The sequence below is a fragment of the Lutjanus erythropterus genome, chromosome 13, assembly GCF_056507025.1.
Source record: "Lutjanus erythropterus isolate fLutEry1 chromosome 13, fLutEry1.hap2, whole genome shotgun sequence".
NCBI classification, from domain to species: Eukaryota; Metazoa; Chordata; class Actinopteri; order Lutjaniformes; family Lutjanidae; genus Lutjanus; species Lutjanus erythropterus.
Window position 1 is genome coordinate 6,239,267 of NC_139329.1, and position 19,469 is coordinate 6,258,735.

The window sequence follows — 19,469 nt, forward strand, 5'->3', positions numbered from 1 at the left end:
TCTTGGTTTTTCAAACTGCCAGTTGGGGTAATGACTGAGTGCATGTCAAACACACATTCAAGATGTGTGACTGCTAAATTTGTTCATTCATTGCACTTTGGCCTTTCAGTTGTTTGATGATCTACCACCAAAGTGGAAGTTTTAGTATCTATCTTTTCACTCATACTAACTGGTTTATCTGGTCATCCAATAATTTATGTCTAAATGGATAGTTGAGATTATTCAAAGTGGGGTTGTATGAGGTACTATTATCTACAGTAGATGCCGGTCAGCACACCACCAGTTTGGGCACAGATGCTAACCTATGTACTGCTGTGGACAGGATCGGCAATAAAACTTAATTTAGCTACTTAAAAACATTCATCTAAAAAAATATCAATGTCAGTTTAAGTGTCTGCAATATTTATAATATTATCACCACTTTACTTCCAACATAAAGCAGTCTTTACAGACGCATAACATTACTTTCTCCAAACCAACCAAGCTCCACAGGCAAAATCAGTTATTTTACACAAGAGTGTTGTTTAACCACTGGTTCGATCTGTTAGTTTGTTTCTGTTGTTGTGTGACTGGTGAATCCAAACTAGCCCTTTCAAACAATGAAGTCACACAATAACACAAACAAACGAAAAGACTGAGGCAGCAGTAGGCCAGCGACTCCTGTGTTCTGCAAGGTAAAATTGCCAATTTTGCCATTGGAGTTTGGTTAGTTGGGATAGAGCAATATTTGGCTTCATAACAGGAGTTTCGTGTCAGAAAAGCCTGTCTGATGGCGAGGCAAAGCGGTGAAAATATTCTAAATATAGCATACACTTAAACTGATATTGATTTTGTTTGGTGTTTTGGTGGCGTCTCCGAACTGTGGACATGCCAGTAGGTAACACACTGACTCTCAATACGTACGTCATGCAACCTACATAAAATAATCCAAACTATCTTTAATGTAATTTATTTCTTTACTTTTAAGATGTCTTTGTCATCATATTAGTTTTTGTTATTGTGGACTATGAAGGGCTCAGTCGTCTGGGGACACGTCTTACTGAGCTGTTGTTCCTGTAAATATGAGCCTGTGGGATGCACAGAGGTTCATTTCTGTGTTCCATGATGACGACTGGTTGATGTCTGTGAGTGGACACAGAGGTGCAGAGCTATTTTGGTACTGAGGTTTCATGCTATACTGGTTACAGTAAAAGATTAAGCATCTTTTCCTCGTCCTTGTACAATGCACTTTTGTGTCGCAGTCTTGCACAAAAAGCGCCATATCAGAAAAGTTTGATTAACTGATCGATAAAAAGAGATTCTGTGTGTGTTTGTGCGGTGTGTCAGAGCAGCCCCACTGTTCCCATGGTGTTCGCAGCCTTCCCTGTGTGTATTTATCTGGGTGTGATAGTATCTGTGTATGCTGTGAACCTGCCTTATACAAATCTCACTTGCTTCTCTGCGGCTGCAAACACACACAGACACACACACACACACACACACCCCACCTCTACCCACCCCCCGCCCCCTTGTCACTGACACACGCCCACCGATTGGCCGCCGTTGAAGCAAGGCATAAGCTGTTCCCTAGCAACACAGCGCTGGTTAACCAATAGGGGGCCGTCTGTGAGGAAGGGGCTAGTTTGCCAGTCTGCTGTTACTAAGGTGCAGAGAGGACCGCTGGGGTTCTCTCTCCGCCTGTATATCTGTGTGTGTGTATGTGTGTGTTTTAGGCTTTAGGTTTTTAAGTAGCAGGTAGCAGCAGCAGAAGCCACTAAACTACAAAAGAACCGACTTTATTCCCCGTGCCAAGTCATCACACTGCTGCAGACAAATTTGTGAGCAAGTTGTGTGAGGAGTGTGGAACTGTATTTAACAGTTTACACACACGTAGAGCATTGTGTGTGTGTGTGTGCGGGAGAGAGATCGCTTGTATTCATAACATGCTCACTGCATGTCTGTAGCGTACGATGTGTGGTCTCCTCTCGCTGCTGATTTTCCTGTTGGTTTCATTAGCTAATGCTGCAACTGTATTATCATCCAGGATTAGCGTGGTTGGGGCCGTCCACCAGCCTGAGTCAAGACATAGCCAAAAAATTATATTATAACGCCGTAATCCTCCCCGCTTGCTCATAGTACAAAAAAATCTTTCTTTATTTCACAAGGTTAAACCTTGTGCCTCTCCCCCAGGATTATCTTAATATGTGGGATAACATTGTGTTATGTCACTGGGGATGGAATGTATCCTCATGACAGTGGGCAACAAATCCTTTTAGTCAAATCAATGTGTGGCAGTGACACGACAGATATGACAAATGCACCATACAGCTGCTGTCCAGGGTGATATTAGAGCCAAACACAGCTATGCAGAGGTTCCAAGAACAGAATTTTAAAGCTGCTACAGAAAATATTTCTATATTTGCACTGGATAAAATGACTGCGTTTAAAGTGAAACAGGATGTTCATATGATGAACCCACAGAAAATTATCAACTGACTCAGTTCCTCTGAGTTCTACAGAGCTATATAGTGTTTAGTGTTTTTAACTGAACCCTGCAAGCTCTGATAAACTCATTTTAAGCCACCTTCCCAGCACCAAATGACAGACAAAGTTAGCTACTAACTGATGAAAACAGTGGAGCCATGAGCAGTTGGTGGAGGCTAGGGTTTAATCCCGAAAAACAGGATTTCCAAGAAATCTAATCAAGACCATTTCCCATTTCCCGGGAAATACAATGATGAGAAATGGGAAAAAATGTTTTATTCATTTATCTTTGTTAAATACAGAACATATTAAAATATATACCTAAAAATGTAGGCCGACAGTTTTCTGTCATAAAACATGCAGTAGATATGTTTGTGTGCGTGCTGAGTGCCAGTAAAACACAACACAGCCTATTACTTAACACAAGGCGCTATGATTAAAAATCACATGCATGCTTCAAGTCTGACCTTGTGGAATTGCACATCTATTACAGGTAGTACGGTAACACCTTTTGGCCCATGAAATTCATTCTGATGCAGGCTGACCTCTTGTGATTGCACCAATACTGTAGTTAAGAAGGTTAGTTGACTGAATTCATCTGTTGCAGGGAGCTCACACTCACAGCCTCGACTCACACCAGCAGAGCAGCCACAGAAAACTTTATAAAATGAAGATTTGTAAAATATCACTTTCATGAGGTTGTTCTTCTCAGAAAACAAATCACAGACAATAAACTTGGCATTTCATAATTCAGTCAGTCGCAGTCGAGCAGCAGATATAATGAAGTTCAAACTGGATTTGAAGCTTATATTAATTCTAATGTTGATGGACATATATTGTGTCCTTTTTGTCTTAATAATCATCAAAATAATACACAAAAAAGGTCAGGTTAGGAACACATATATGCATAATTCATTGTGTCACATTTAGTATTGCTTGAAATGATTGGGGCTTAGCTGAAGTTATGTCTTTACAAAAAAAGAAGTTTATTTCCCAGGATTCCCTGAAAAATTGGCTTCTTTTCCCGGGATAGAAAAAGTTTCATTTTCGGGAAAAAGATTAATCCTGAGTGGAGACCATAAAATAGCTATAAGAAGAGTGAATATTAGACCTAACATTCATCAGATGGCCGTAGTCATAACTACAAATGAATGCTAATGTTGCTGTATGTCTGGTCACTGTGTAAATTGCAGTTGTTTGCTAAAATGTTTCCAATATCAACTTTATAAAGTAATAATGATGACGTTGACGTCATCAGTTTTTATAATAATTTACCCATCAGGTTAATTTGTGGAGATACTGTGATGCAGAAACTCCAGGGCTTACTAACACAGTAACAATCTAAACAAGTTTAAAACAAGTCCTTTCTTCGCCCTACTGGACTTTAGTGGTGTCTAGCAGAGGCACCATGTCCTCAGATATCAGCAGTGAAACTGATGTGTAAATTATTATCATAACCAACAGCCAAACCCACAAAAATCACAGTAACAGTATTTGTGTAGACAGCAAGCAATTACAATATTATGTGTATCGCTGAACCATAACAAATTCACAGAGAAAATATTCTGACTGTGCCAGTCTATTTTGTGGCTGTTTGTTCCTGTGTGTGTGTGTGTGTGTGTGTGTGTGTTGGGCACAAATTTGTCAGTGTGATGCTTGATAGGATAAATGAGAAGTTCATCACCGCCACTGAAAATTCTCTGATCAGGCACAGCTCAAACTGTATACTTGACATGTGACATCACACCTATTAAAGCATTACACCTGTAATCACCAGGGATTCTGTTTATGTTCTTGAGTTCTCAATTAAACCTCACAGAAGTATCAATTTCCTGATTTCATGAAGAATTTAAATACCTCACCATCATTTCAAAATATTCAAAAGATTCAAAAGGTTGGATCTCATAAGCAGTGGAATACCTAATTTCACCTCTGTTGTTGGGTTCCACCAACTCCTAAGAAAAGTATCTGCCTCTTAATCTGTTTATTTCCCCACTGTGTTCACCAGCTAGTTGTTTATTTTGTCTGACTGCTGTTTGCTGCTGAGCAGGTAGTGCACAACGGAGAGAATGAGCTGAAAGATGAAAATCCTCTGTAGAGCTGAGGGGAACCAGAGATTTGCAGGATAATTCTCTGTAGGTATGTCACTACAAGCAACACACCCAAGTGGTCATGTGATCCATTGTGAGTAGAAAAACACTGGTCATAGCCACTTCTGTGTTGAAATTTAATCATTCAAATTTTGTTCAAATTTACTTTGAAATCCATCCGTCTGAATGTATGTGATTTGAATTCTCTTCTTTGCTTCTGCTGTCCCTGTCCTTTTCTTTCCCCTTCTTCAGCCAACCAAACTCCACTTGCAAAATCAGCAATTTTACCTCGCAGACCACAGGTGCTGCTGATCTATAAGCTAGTTTGTTTGTGTTATTGTGTGACTTCTGTGTTATAAAAGGTTACTTCAGGTTCACTGAGGTCACACAGTAATACAAATAAAATGACTGATCAAGGCAGCGGTAGACCAGCAACTCCTGTGTTCTGCAAGGTAAAATTGCTGATTTTGCAAGTGGGGTCTTGTTGAGCAAGAGTGATATTTGGCTTATGTAACGGTTTCCTGTCAGACAAGGCTGTCTGACAACAAAGTAAAACAGTGAAAATATTCCACATATAATGTACACTTAAACTGACTTTTAGATGACTAAAGCAGATTTTGCAGCTGACCCTGCACTCAGCAGTACATTTCATGGCCTCCATGCTGTTACTCCTCTCTCCTTCTATAAAATGGGGGCATGCCTACTGCCATCTACTGTAGGTAATACACTAAATATTGATACAAACCCGATTCAAATAATCCGAAGTATTTCTCTAAAATTACCAAATTCTGATTGAAAATGACTAAATTCCAAAAAGTTATACTCAAGTTACTCCAATTAAATTAGGATCTTGGGATTTTTTAATCAGGTCAGCATCAGGTCTTAACAATTGGCTCACATTGGATTGGTTCAATTCAGAACAGTCTATTTTCTTTTAACAAGGAAACAGTCCCCGGGTTGAGAGTTTTGTGGTGTTGTCTTATCTGCACGGTCAGTTTTATTCAGTTGCTTGGTCAGTGAGGTCAGGTTTCTTTATTTTTCTTGATTTTTTTCCAGTCCTAAAAATGAAAAGGTAACTCTGCACAGATTGATTCATTTGTTTTTGGAAGTTTTAAAGACTAGAAATCCAAAATTATGGGTCAGTTGTTTGTTCATAAGTCCTGATGAAGTGAAGACCTTATTCAGAGCAGTGTTTCCGATGATACCAATTAAGGTCCTGTTCCATTTAGGTCAAACAGAGTCAGGGTGCTGCTGAGGCTCATTGGGAAGGCTCCTGTTACACTAAATGTAACGGGACCTTAATTAGTTTTATTGATAACACCTGTGTTTAGCCTGGTACTTCATGTTAAACTATGGCTGCCATGAAGAAGGTCATAATGAAGATATTCAGCCATTGTTAAGGAGGTGAATGTTAGTACTTGCCAACTGGTGTTTATTTAAGAGCCAGTTTTCTATTTTTTTAACTCTGAAATTTTTACTCACACTGCCTGTGCACCAGAAGGTTTTTTAGCCAGTGACCATACAAACCACCTGCAAGTGAGAATAACCCAGCCATCAGCTGTTTTGTGAAACTCTTGCCTTGTGCTGCTTTAATCTCATCTCTCAGAGCTGGTTTTATTTGTGTGTAACAGAGTTGTGATAGTGTATGAGCATCAGGGTGAGTCTTACCGTGTTGCCTTTGCTCTGCATGAGGCTGTGGTCCTGCTGCTCCGGTGTGATGGGGGAGGACTTCAGAGGGGGGGAGAGGGTGAGGTCCCGACGCAGAGGCCGTGAATCCATCTTTTCCCCCGGTCTATCCAGCTTGTGCACTGAGTCTTTACCCCCCTCCCTCCCCTCTTTCCCCTCTCTTCCTTCCCTCCCCTCCCGCCCCTCACGGTTCTTATGCCTCTGTCGTTGCACGGTGTGCGAGCGCCCCTCTCCATGAGCGTGACTGTGCCCGTGCCTCTCCTCCCCGTGCCCATGGGGCTTGTGGGTAGTGGAGTCTCTGGGCTGTAAAGGCTTCATCTCCATCTCATAATTGCTAATTTTCTCCTCATCCTGCTCCAGCAGCCGGCCGCCCCTACCGTGCACGCCCCTGTGCCCGGATGTCCAAGAGGCAGACGAGGATGACTCCGTCCACCTGTCTCCTCTGGCTTGCCTGTGATTGGATGATCCATGCTCCCGAGACTTGTGATTGGAGGAGCTGTGTTTGTGTCCGTTGGTCCGGCTCGCCCCTCGTCCGCTGACCCCACCTCCTCCTTTCGACAACATCCCTCTCCTCTTGTCCTCGCTCCAGCTGTTGGCCCGTGGGTATTCCCCCTTCCCTCCTACTCCGCCTTCACCTCCCCCGCTTCCTCCCTCCATCAACACCTGGATCTCTGTCTGCCCTCCTCCCCCACCTTTCTCACCCCTTTCTCCTCCATCCTTCCCCCTGTCCCCGTGGTCCACGGCGCTCTGCCGGTGGAAGCGGGCACTCTTGCTGCGTTGGGTTGGCCGTGCGGGGGGAGGCGGAGTGTGGGGCGGTGAAGAAGAAGGGGGACTGAGGTCTGGGGTTGCAGCATCGTTAGAGGGGTCGTCAGAGGCCCCACTCTTTACATAGAGGTCAGGGCTGTCGGCGGTGCCAGCGCTACTCGACAGCCCCTCTCCCTCCACCTCGCTGGACACCTGACGTTTGGGACGCTGCACCTCCATGCCTGCAGAAGACAGAGGACATCGTAAAGATGATGAATATTTGACATTCAACATCATCACTTCTTACTCCTTTAAACAGCACAAGTATCAGTACATATTACCTCACTGCATTTTAGGGACTGTATGAAAATAGGATGGGGAGGCTGCTATGCTACTGCCGCTGTGTACACGTGCTTCACACACTTTGTTTAGGGCACCAACTGCCAGAGGGGGGCACCAGAGTGAGCGAGCCTCTCACAGCTCTACCTACTACTTTGATAAAGTCCACGGGAACACCCTTGTCTCCAGTCAATATTCTTTTCAGAGGCTGTAGCTGGCTCAGTTAAAGCTAAAGCTAACTATGCCATTTTAATTAGATCTCAAGTGGTCAGAAATGTTTAAATTTTGCAATGATCTGTGTAAGTAACGGTATCAACCCAAAAAATCTGAATAGGCGCCTAACCAAAACACAGGGACTATTAGAGATTTATGACTTGTTAGGGCACCACAAAGCCTTATGCTCAGGGCATCCAAATGGCCAGCAGCAACTATGTGGCTGCTGATGGACTCGAATGCAGAAGAACCTACTGCAGTGCCACCACAACTGCCAGATGAGATTAGCAAAGTCTTAGTTTTCTATAAGAAGCATAGAATATTGTAATGGTATTGTAACAGAGTCTCTCCCGGATTCACCTTGTTGTATAAACTTAATAAACAACAAAATGTTATTTATTTAGAACATTTCAAACAACCAGGCAGCTTTACAAAAATATAATAGATATAGAAATTTACATTTTAGAGAAGCTTACAAAGGCTGAAATTCTAATGATCAGTTTGCTCAACCCAATGGAAGTTGTGGCAAGTGAGAAGGTTAATGTTTTGATAGAAATAATTAGATTGTCCCCAGTTTTTTAATTCCAACAAGTAACCAGTATCATGTTCAGTATTTCAGTGTTTATAACAAACCACATTTCATGAAAATTGGTTAATTAATTAAGGAACGTCTTCTTTTTTTTTTTTTATTGATTTAATAGGGATGAAACTAATCTGATAGTGGACTCTTCTGATAGTCTATTATTCATTGATTATTGAAACAATTAATTGGCTAGTCACCCAAAAAATACAACTCATGTTTTGAATTTTTTCATTTGAGTTTGTGTTGGCTTTTAACCGCAAGCTAGCTAACAAGCTATATTGCTTTGGTGAGTCCAGATCTGCATCTTCCACATGTCCAACGTCCCTCCTCTTCAAATGTTCGTGCATTATTGACGTGCTCCCATGATAAGCAAGGTCTGCCTTACAAATCTTTGTTCTTTGCTGCATTGAAAGTGAAATGCTTCTAGAATTTAGCTATTTTGCTATGGTTGTTTACCTGTTGCTTCCCGGTCACTACTGCGTGTGTGCACTGCTCAGCAGAGATGCACAGGGACCTGCCTAATTTGCTACTTCCATTCGCTCTGGAACAACGATGTTTAGTTCAGCTCCACAGCATTAAAATCACACGTGATGATGTAACCAACATATCAAACGACAATCAAATTTGTTGGCAACTAATTTTGCAGTCCATTTTTGTTGACTACATTAACTAATTGTTGCACTCCTAGCAGGTAAACCTTGTTTTTAGCCTAGCAGTTATGGATGACTTGCAGCACGTGCCAGCAGGTTAAGAGCAGTCAGCGGTCGCTATAAAACAGAGCAGTCAATAAAATAGGTTTTTAAAAAGTTCTAAATCACCGCAACCATAAGAAGTCTATTTGCAAACAGTAATAAATGTGCACAAAAATATGGGTCTGATGGGTCCAGTACTATACAAGATTAGCTGTGGACAGTAGCTCCAGCCCCGCTGGTCATGCACTCACGATCTAATGCGTGATCAAAAGCCATGTTTGTGTGTGAATGAATCTGACATGAGAAAAAGTTTAAGGACTCTTCCCTGATCTTGCAAAAAATTATAACTACCCTGTCTTCTCCGATCCCATCTCTCTCCCCCTAAATTCTTTTTGCAGTCCTTTAGTTTTTACCTGTAAACTAATGCAAAGAAAACGTAGGGTAAATGATGATGTCCTGGATGAACACAAACATGTTGCAAAATGTCAGCACTGATGCATGTTGACATGGATGTCCTCACAATAACATGAACAATAGAGCTGTGTGAGAAACAGACAGCCGCTGAGAGCAGAATAGATGGCAAAAGAACAATCACTGTCATCTCAGGTATCTGTGTGTGGGAGTGTACAGTACATGTCATGAAGCCAGTGTGTGTGTGTGTTTGTCACAGTGCTTAGTGGTGCATGTTCTTGTGGGTTGGCTACCTGCAGCGCTGTACAGGTGTGAGTGACAGAGGCAGAAACACAAAGCTGGAGGGTGGTTCACACTGACCTTTTTCACCAACCCACACACACACGTGTATGTGTTTTATGCGTTCATGCATGTGGACACACACACAGGTTGTTGTGTATGTGTCTCCTTGGCTGGGTTTGTATATCATGGACGTGCTGCAGTACACATGTATGCTGTGATTTTGCCGAGCATGTGCTCACCATTTCCTGGGTGCTGGAAGGACGGGGAGAACTGCTTGGCGGTGACCCTCGCCAGGCGACTCTCCTCCTGGGCTTTCTGAGCCGCTCCCACTGCTGCCTCCGCTTTACCCTGTGCATGAGCCGTCCTGACACACAAAAGACACACAGGGAACAGAATATGTAGACTACAATATGTATATATGTCACACTTTATCTTTAAACCTTCTTTAAAATAAGAAAAGAATAGAAACACAATCATTGGCAGTAGTGTCCAAAACCAATTCCTGTATAAAAAAAGCTTAGCAGGTTGGAAGTAGATAAGGAATCCAAGTTCAAAAGAACAGAAAAGCTAAACTAAAAAATACTGTAGGTAAAAAATACACAGTAACTGACCTTTTGTAACAATAAAAGTTTTTCACTGATGTAGGAGTATTTATGGTGGAGCCTTTGTTTATTCAATACACACTCAAAATGCAACCAGTTCACCTCTATTAACTTTATGTTGGCTTCTGGTGGTTGTTCCCCAAGGGATGATGGGATTCCTTTTGCAAAGTGGATCTAATCCTTTAATGGTTGAAGGAAAAGTTAAGGTTCAGAAACTGTAAATGCAAAAGCAAATGAAGGAATCTGTTTTTTTTCCACAAGTATTCCAGAGGCCCTAATGTCGTCCTTTTTGGGACCCGTGTACTAAATAGTTGGTAACCTTTATTGTCCAACACACAACCAATAAACCTGACAGGGTGGACACACACTAAGCAGGCTAAATTTATCACCCTCTGTTCACACTAACCTGACATTTTTCTCACCTTAGGACAGAGCTTTTTAAAAGTCACATATTGACCACTGTTTAATGCTGCTTTGGCTGTCTGACTGAACAGACAAGTACGTAAATGAGAAGAGTTACTGTAAATCCTGTGTTTGGTTGTATAAGCAGTTATTACATCAATTAACAGTATAATTGATCAGACAGGAGGGGACGAAACAGGCCCAATCAGGCAAAAAAATTAAGTACTGCTTTTTTGCCTGGGCTGATAGTGGAAGTCGGTTATTTGTCAACCTTTAACAAGAAAAATGGCCCAGTGGGAGGATTAGGGTTCAGCAGCCCCGACACTACTGAATGATCCAGGACAAATTATAGGAATATTACAGGCAGCAGATTCAGAGAAAAGGGCACAATTACAGTACAAATCTGTTTGCTGCTTCAGCACCACAGACAGCATTGGATAAATTAAAACACAGAAGGCTACTAATATTTCAGAGCCATGGTCAGGGCCATAAATTCTAACTTGCGTAAACCTCGGTCAGATAAAGGATCAATGACTAGAGCAACATATGCAACTAAACAAACCTTCTGCCCCTAGTCTCTCCAGTTGAGAGGGTCTGCCTGCACATGTGATCATTCTGCAATAGGGGGAAAAAAACTGGTGAGTCCTGGCATTGAAATGACTAAATCCCAACAAAAGAAAAGGCAACAGCTTAGCAACCAGGTGCTAACTTTTCAGTGATGCTTGTTTTCAGTGTTTCTTGTAGCAACTGGGATTTTGGAAATAGTTATACACAGATAGCAGAGGGAAAGGAAAATGACGCCTGACATAGGCAGCCAGTGGCAGACTTATTCATCCAGTGAGTCACACTGCTCTGCTCCTTGGGAATGGAGAAGGGGGGTGGCAGGTTAACGGGGGGGTTGCATTTTGGTTATTTTGCTAACAAGAGGGATGGCATCTCTCCAGATAACCCCTCAAATCACCTCCTGCTGATCAGGCACTCGCGAGAGAATGATAGCTGGTAATAAACAAAGTTTATCTGCTGAAGCAAAAGCGAACATTTCAGTTTTTCTGTAAACAAAAGTTTAGTTGGTTGTTGTTAGATGGTGTGGGCAAAACTCTAACTATGTATTGTGCAGGGCTGCCAGCAGCCTTAGACCATATTATAAAGAGTAGACGAAGCTTCCAGGTCTGAAAAGGAAAGCCAACGCGAAAGTGTGTTACACCTGCTTTCTGTCTTATGACCAATGTGAGAGACTTAATGGGTTGCAAAAAGAAGTCTGATTGTATGTAATTTCATGGCAAAATGACCCTTCTCACTTCATTTCTGACTTCAGTTAACAGTTTTCTACTGAGTTTGTGGTCTCATTTGTTAGTTTCAAGTCTTCTTTTATAAAGCATGATGTTCATTTTGTAATTGATGGTCCCATTTATAGAAAAATAGACAATAAAGCAGGGTATGCTTTAGGGCGGGGCTATAGTGTGATTGACAGGTCATTCTCAGTGAGTCAACAGACAGGGCTCACGAAACTCAAATCAAACTGTCAAACTAGAAAATGCTGATCAAATATGGATCAAGATTCTGTTACAGCATTGCCTATTTCTCACCTAAAATATTTTCACCAACATATTTTAGTGGACTGTTTAGCTGTAATACACGAAACTTTGTGTCCAGGCAGGGTGCCATTATTTGCTGCTGAACGGACGAGACAAAACTAAGCACCGATCCGATCCGAGCTCTTGACGGTACTGGACATGCACACAACCAAGATGGTGACTAATGCTAAACTCAAGTCTTCAAAATGGCAGCTCACAACCCACTTGGTGACGTTATGGTGGGTTCGTACTCACCGACAACCTCTCCTTCAGGGCGCTTGTATGAAACAACACTGAGGTAGGTTGGGTTATCGTAAAATTGATTACCACAACGTATCAAAAAAAAAAAAAACCCACTTTGTGACATTACTAATTCCACAAGTTACTCTGTTGTTATTTGATAACTGCTAATAAATAAAACAGTCTGTATAGGAGCAAGGAAAAAAATGACTTTTAGCAAGTAGTTGTCTGATCCACTTTCTCAACCGGGCAAAAAATAACTTTGAACTTAATACAAGGAGTTTTTAACTAGTTATGAAACTCACTTTAATGCTGATGCCTCTATATGACTGACAGACAGACTGACTATGTCTATACAATTATCCAATTCTCCTTGAAATCAGATGAAATATTTTACAGCATGCAGACCAGACGGGCTGGTCCCAGGCAAAGTTACGTTTGCAAGTGAAAAAGAAGCAGGAAGAGATTTGTCACTAGATAATTTTATTTTTGAAGTTATATTTTGTGGTTATGGCAGTGGAAAACACTAACGCTTATCCACAGAAATCAATACATTATGAAATTTCCTTGTGGCATCTTGAACATTGAGTCCTGTACTGTTAGCAAGCCCCGGTCACAATCTTTTCCCTGTGATTATGGAGATGTGAATAATACATCTACATAGAATCACGTCTCTGTTGTGCCCATATAAAGCATTTATTCTCGGGTATCATTATTAAAAGAACACGCAGCATACACCGCCTCGTTCGTATCTGAGTTATCTGTTCTATTGCATCTTTTTATGGCTGACGAATCTCATTATAAAAGACACCTGAGCCAGTGGGTGAGAAACACACACAAAAACACACAAGACTGTGAACAGCATGTAGGCATCAACATATTACATGATACCTCACACAGTAGCTATGGGAGGACATTTATTACAGAGCTGCACTATGATGAGGCAGTATGTGTTCATCTGTTTACAGCCACTGTAATCTTTTGCTTGAAAATGTGTTTATTATCACAGAATAATTCATCCCGCTGCCCCTGCTTGTCAGGCTTTTCATTCATGTCTCTAACTGCTCTTTTCACAGCCTCCTTTTCATATCTCCCTCCGTTCTTTCTTTCATTTCTGCCCATGTCCGTCTCTGCCTCTTCCTAATTGCTCTTTCCTTCTTAATCACAATCCCCTTTTCATCTGCCTCTTGTCCCACCCTCTCTTTCTTTCTCTCTGGTTATATCAAACACATCTTTTCTCTCAGTCACAACCCTCCCCTCACCTTCATCCGTCTCTCTTTCCAATCGTCTATCTTTCTCTGTCTTTTTCGAAGGGCTCTCGACTCGAGTAAAATAACCTCTCCATCCCTCCCTCCATCTTTTCTCTCTCTGGGCAGTAACAGTCTTGATGCAGTGTTGCATGTCGATGGCTATTGATTTTTTGCTCTTCGCCTCTCTGTTTCTCTTTGCCCCTCTCTGCACTCTCTGCCAGCGCTGCTATGCCAGGCCCACAGTATACTCAACACCACCATGTGTGTGCGTGAGTGCGTGCTTGTTGGCTGTGGGGGAGGTGAGGTGTAAGGAGGGAGAAGAAGAAGACTGTCTTACTGTTTCACATGACATAATCACATGTAGACTTTTTTCTTTCTTTCACAACAAGCTTATATTCAAAAGGCTTAAATGTCATGAATAAACTGCTTCCCATGCACGCTCGCTAATCTGGCACAACCTGCTCTCACCTCGGTGCTCACGCCACAACACATAAGAATCTCCTTCTTTCTCTCTCTCATCCTCCCCACCAACAACTTCCTGTCCCGCTCCTGTCTTTTCCCGGGAACAACCTGTTTCTGGATGAATCAACTGCCTGCAGAGAAAAAAGCTGCCCGTTCAATGGCAGCTTGATTATACAACACAACATCCTGTCCAAAAGAAAAAAAGAGTTTCAGATGGAGGGCAAGAAGAGACAAAGGAAAGAGAGACAGAGTGGGGTGACGAGGAGAGGAGAGGAGAGGAGAGGAGAGGAGAGGGATGGAGGAGAGCGCGTGAGAAAGAGGAGGTACAGAGGGTGTGATGGAGACTGAAGAGGAAGAAAGATGATCGTATTAAAAAGGTGTTGGGTGTTCAACATCAATGAATCATTAGCAGATTAATTGTGAGACAGTGTAATTACAGTGGCGGCCAAAAGATTGACAACCTCTACATTAAAGCCAAAGAAGGGACAGGCTGGGAGGGGGCAAGCAGCAATGTCTTCTTTATGACAAGAAGGGACAGGGTTTATGAGAGATTTTACTGTCACTTTCAGAGCCACTAGCACAGAAAACACCACTGGCAGCAGACAAGGCTGCCCATTGTCTCCACTTTGGTCTCATCACTCAAGTTACTGTGCAGCAAATTTCAGTGATATTGTTTAGTGACGATATGACCGTATTTTTATTATTAATGTCAAGTAAACTGTAATTAAAAGTTAACAAAATTAGTTACTGAATGTTTAGAGTTATTTTTAAAGTCCAGATGAAATGAATAATGCCTTTTTAAAAGACCAATATGTAGCACTTGTGCTTGGAAAAATGAGCATTGCAGTCTAAATAGCAAGCTAGAGCCATAGAGACAGAGGATGATGCGTCTTACTCTGAAAACTGTCCAGTAAATCTCTGCGTCCCTTTTCTGTAAGAAATGATCCCACTGAATAGCCAGAGGTGAAATACTTTAATATGCACAACTATTTGATCACATCACCAGGTAAGATCATCATTTCTAAAGTTTTGCTGGTCAAATTAGCGACTGTAATCAATGCATAATGTTACTGAGTGTCAGGATCCCACAGTTTCCTCGTTCATCCTGCAGACACTTCATGTCTGTATCCACTTTTGTGCTTTTAAAGACTATTTTTCAGTTTGGCAGCTTATAAAGACTTAGTTCTGGGTTCTTTAACTTTTTAGTAGTGCATCCCAGCACACAGCAGCTTTTAGACATTCTTCTGTAGTTTGCTAGTGGACAAAAAGGGACAAGAGACAGTGTCACACAATTCAAGTCAATGGAGAGCCATGGATTGTTGTGCGCTGTCTCTATAGACCAAGCCTGGGCAAAATGAGGCCCAGGGGCTGGATGTGGCCCACTGAAAGGTTTCTTGTGGCCTGTAAGGTCATCAGGGAAATAATAAAAAATAAAGACTATTAACAGCATTTTCCCTACCATTAAACCATTATCAGACCTTTATTTTGAAAGAGGTCAGTGTTGTGTTCACTGCTAATGATAACAAACTGCATCTTTTATATTAAACTGTAACTTTATTAAATCAGTGCTGTACATCCATGTTGTTTACTGCTACTATCATTCCAACCTGTATGCAGCATGAATGGTACACTGTAAAACATCAAGGTTTGGACATCGCTGACAAAATATTAGCCTTCAATTCATCATATGACAATTCAGAAAGGGTGACCAACAGTAGAGGTGTCCTATATAAAACACTTCTGACCATTCTATTGTTAGAGATTTGGCCATTATTATAGGACCTTATATCATTTGTGTCTGGCCCACGGCAGCCTGATGAATTTATCATGTGGCACCCCATGAAAAATAACTGCCCACCCCCGCTTAACTGTATATTAAATAGGTTGTGATCCCATTTAATATATGATCTATAGTTGAAGTGAGTTGTTTCCCCCCACAGACCCTCCTACCCAGACTTGAGGAAGCCTGGGCTGGCTTCAGGAGTCCGCAGATGCACACAAAATACTAAATTGACAACAATGAGTCCTGAACTATAAGCTGATCAGCTGTTTGTAACAGTCAGTTGGCTGTCGATGTAAAGTGTCCATTATTATTAAAACAATTCCCCTGCCAGACTCCATTAACATTTTGCTCAATTACACGTTATAAACATCTACCACTTCTACAAGATGATTAATAATTTCATACAACTCATAAACAGACAGACACTTCCTCATTCTGCATTAATGTGAGTTCTAATTAATGTTAAACAAGAAGCAAAAATTTCAAAGAAGGACGTCGTGGCTGGATCCTGGTTGTCAATGAAGTTAGTTTTTCAACTGAACATGTTTCCTTAATCTCTGATATCGTTTATGATTTATTACAGTTTTAACTCTCTTAGATCATGTCCCTGGACATACTGTGCACCTATTTGACAATATACACTTTTTTTTAAAACTAATAATCTATTTTTTTGTATATTCATATCAACATTCAATCATTTGTTCTTCCCATGAATCTTGATATGATGTGTACGTACACCAATAATATCATGACTTTTCAACTTTCAGCTTCTTAACATTCAACATTAGAATCAAATTCCTTCCAATGTTATGTCCTATTGCACTTTGAAATACACAATGATAGGGAAGAGAGATAAAGTCAACTTTAAAAAGTTGCTCAATGTAAAGCATAACAGTGGAACACTGTTTGTTATAATGCACATAAATTATTTTATTTCATATGTGATTTTGCATTTTTTTTGCCAGATCATGAGACATATCAATATTTGGAAACTTTTCAATGTCAGGTTGAACTCATGCTCAAACAATTCATTGATTAATCAATTAGTTAGATCAAAAGAAAAATTATCAGCAAAAGTCTGGAAGGGATCTAGTAATAGCTTCCATGTGTGTGTGATCAATGCACATACATCTTGTCCGCAGCTAATTTCGAAATTCTACTGATCTGATGGATGAACCTAATTTTATTTGTGCACATTCATGACTGTGTGCTGAAGGACCTCTGTGGTTCAGAAATTTTGAAAAACCTTGAAAAATCTTTTTGTTATGACTTTTGTGCCTTTATGTTTTTCTGACTGAAGGCATTAGGTTTTCAGGTCATCCCACCCTTGTGAATGTGATATCTTAAGAATGCTTTGAGGGCACTCAAGGGGTTTTGAAAACATTATCACCCTGTGCTAGAAGCTCTGTGAGGCTGCAGTGGTGCTTTGAGCTAAATGCTAACATCAGCTTGCTGACGTGCTCGCAATGCACCCCACTTCAACACTGAAAAAGTCCAAAGTTTGACAGTCCTGCCATGCAGTTGCTAAGCTATGATTGGACAATCACTCACTGGGGGAGGAGTTTAGTGTAATATACACTTTGACAACAATATATTGATCCATGTAGCACCTTTAAAGTACCCATGGAGATAAGCTGTAACTGCAGGTGTGATGCAGGTGTCAAAGTCACTGACCCTCTCATTGTTTGTTCAGCCATAGTAACCATTTACCCTCCATGCTAGCAGAGTTGGTAATAAAACAGTACACCTCTTCACACACAAGTGAGTTGAAGAGCAAGTCTGTTGTGTTAGCTCTGCCTACAATTTCTAGCAGACCAGGCACTGCTGGGTGATGGAAAAGCATGTGACTAACTGTGCGCTGCTTGTGATTTTTCCTGGTAATGCCGCCATAGACACCCATATCATAATGCAAATGCCCTGCAAATGCAAGGGCTTTCATAGGTGAGCCATAGGCTCAATCGCCATTGCGTTAACTCATTCTGCGATAGATAGTGACTAAATAGACATTTATTTAAATGAAAGTCTTTGCAATTATTACTTCGAGAGGACAGAATGAGCAGGGAAACCGGGGCTAAAAGGACAATGGAGATAAAGGAGGACAGCGAAGAGGAGGAGAGCCAAAACAAACACGAGATGGGAGAGATACACACACAGAGGAAGACAAACACAAGCACACTGAGGTGAGGAGAGGAGAGAGACAGGGAGAGAAAGTCTAATCCAGGACTCAGCTAAGCTCTCCATCATCTCTGTCATAATTCTGAACCAGCTGATGATGAGGAGGATGATTCATACCTGAATATCTAACAGAGCTTTCCGGTTTGCATCACTGCTAATAGTGTGTGTGTGTGTGTGTGCATGTGTGTGCATGTGTGTGAAAGTGTGTGTCGGGCTTTAGGCTTGCTGATGAAACGAGGTCACAGGATTGCAGTGAATGGCTCCGTCCACAAAGCACAGTGAGTCACTGGTGTGTTTATCTGGTACTAACTAATCACAGGTAGCCTGATGCCACATCAGTTACATCAGCACATGTGACAACAGCGATCAGGACGCATCAGCCTCGTATCACAAACACACGCGCACACAAATCCGGGATTTATTGTAATATCAGACACGTGGACAGCTGACACAGAATTTCTACCAGATCCAGGATGTTGACCTTTGACCTCACTGCCTCCTAACAAGGATCACACATATCAACACTAAGAACTTGGATTAACATTCAAGAGTAGCAACATTTTTAGAAACGCACACACACGCTCCAGGAAAGTTGGAAGAAGAGCCATATCATCCTTGAACCAGATTGCCGTTGTGCTTTCATTTAGCTCCAAGGCTCTCTGCAGCAGCTACCCTGTGACTGTGTTTCACCTCTCAGGGTTTCTCCTGGTGTTCCACAAGGAAATACCCTGCTGTTCTGTTCTGGGACACAGAGAGAGAGAGAAAGGCTGTCCTGTCCCAGGCTATGCTGCTGTCTGAATCTGGGTTAGACATTTCTGTGTGTGTGCATGGGTGTACCACAAAGAAAGAGCTGCTGAGAGCTGGTTTGAACACCAGGCTACAACTGTACTGTGTGTAAACTTATGCTCAGTCTGAAATCATATACTACAAACCCAAAATGTATAGTATTGTTCAACTTTAGTGTAAATAAACAGTAGTACGTATATAGAGAGCCAATGTCACACCCTTTCCGACGGACCACCATGGGACCTAAATATGACCTGAATCAGTGGCAAGAGACAAATTATTTTTTGAGCTTGTTTAAATTGTGCCATGAATTACACCTGTGATGTTTTTCGGTATAAAAGACAGTTTTGCAAGTCAAGGAAGTCTCAGTTTGTTGTTAACCTATTGAAGTATCAGACTGTGAAGATCAGAAAGACTACACACCCAGAACTTGCTTAAGTGACGTCACTTCGAAAAGCTAATGTTAGCCGCTGAAGCTATGATGCCTGTGTGTTTTCATACCAGGATGTAGTCACACAACAGCAGGTCTTACTCATTCTTTCTCTTCACGGCTGTCAAAAGGACCAGGAGTGGCTGAATAAAACACTTAAGTTGAGAATACATTACAAGGACGACGTATATCACACAAGACGAAAGATGTAGCTCACGGAGCAGTTTCACATAAATCTTGATTCACTATGATAAACTGAGAC

At 41.5% G+C, this 19,469-nt stretch overlaps 1 protein-coding gene across 1 annotated transcript in view; it reads right to left on the reverse strand.

Moving 5' to 3' along the window:
* Positions 1 to 19,469, reverse strand: part of jph3b (junctophilin 3b) — a 75,541-nt gene that overhangs the window by 13,636 nt on the left and 42,436 nt on the right. Inside the window, exons 4-5 of the mRNA XM_084734447.1 lie at positions 9,743 to 9,867; positions 6,222 to 7,225 (exon numbers count right to left, since the gene is read on the reverse strand). Coding sequence (XP_084590573.1) covers positions 6,222 to 7,225; positions 9,743 to 9,867 — 1,129 coding nt within the window. The remainder of the gene's footprint in view (positions 1 to 6,221; positions 7,226 to 9,742; positions 9,868 to 19,469) is intronic.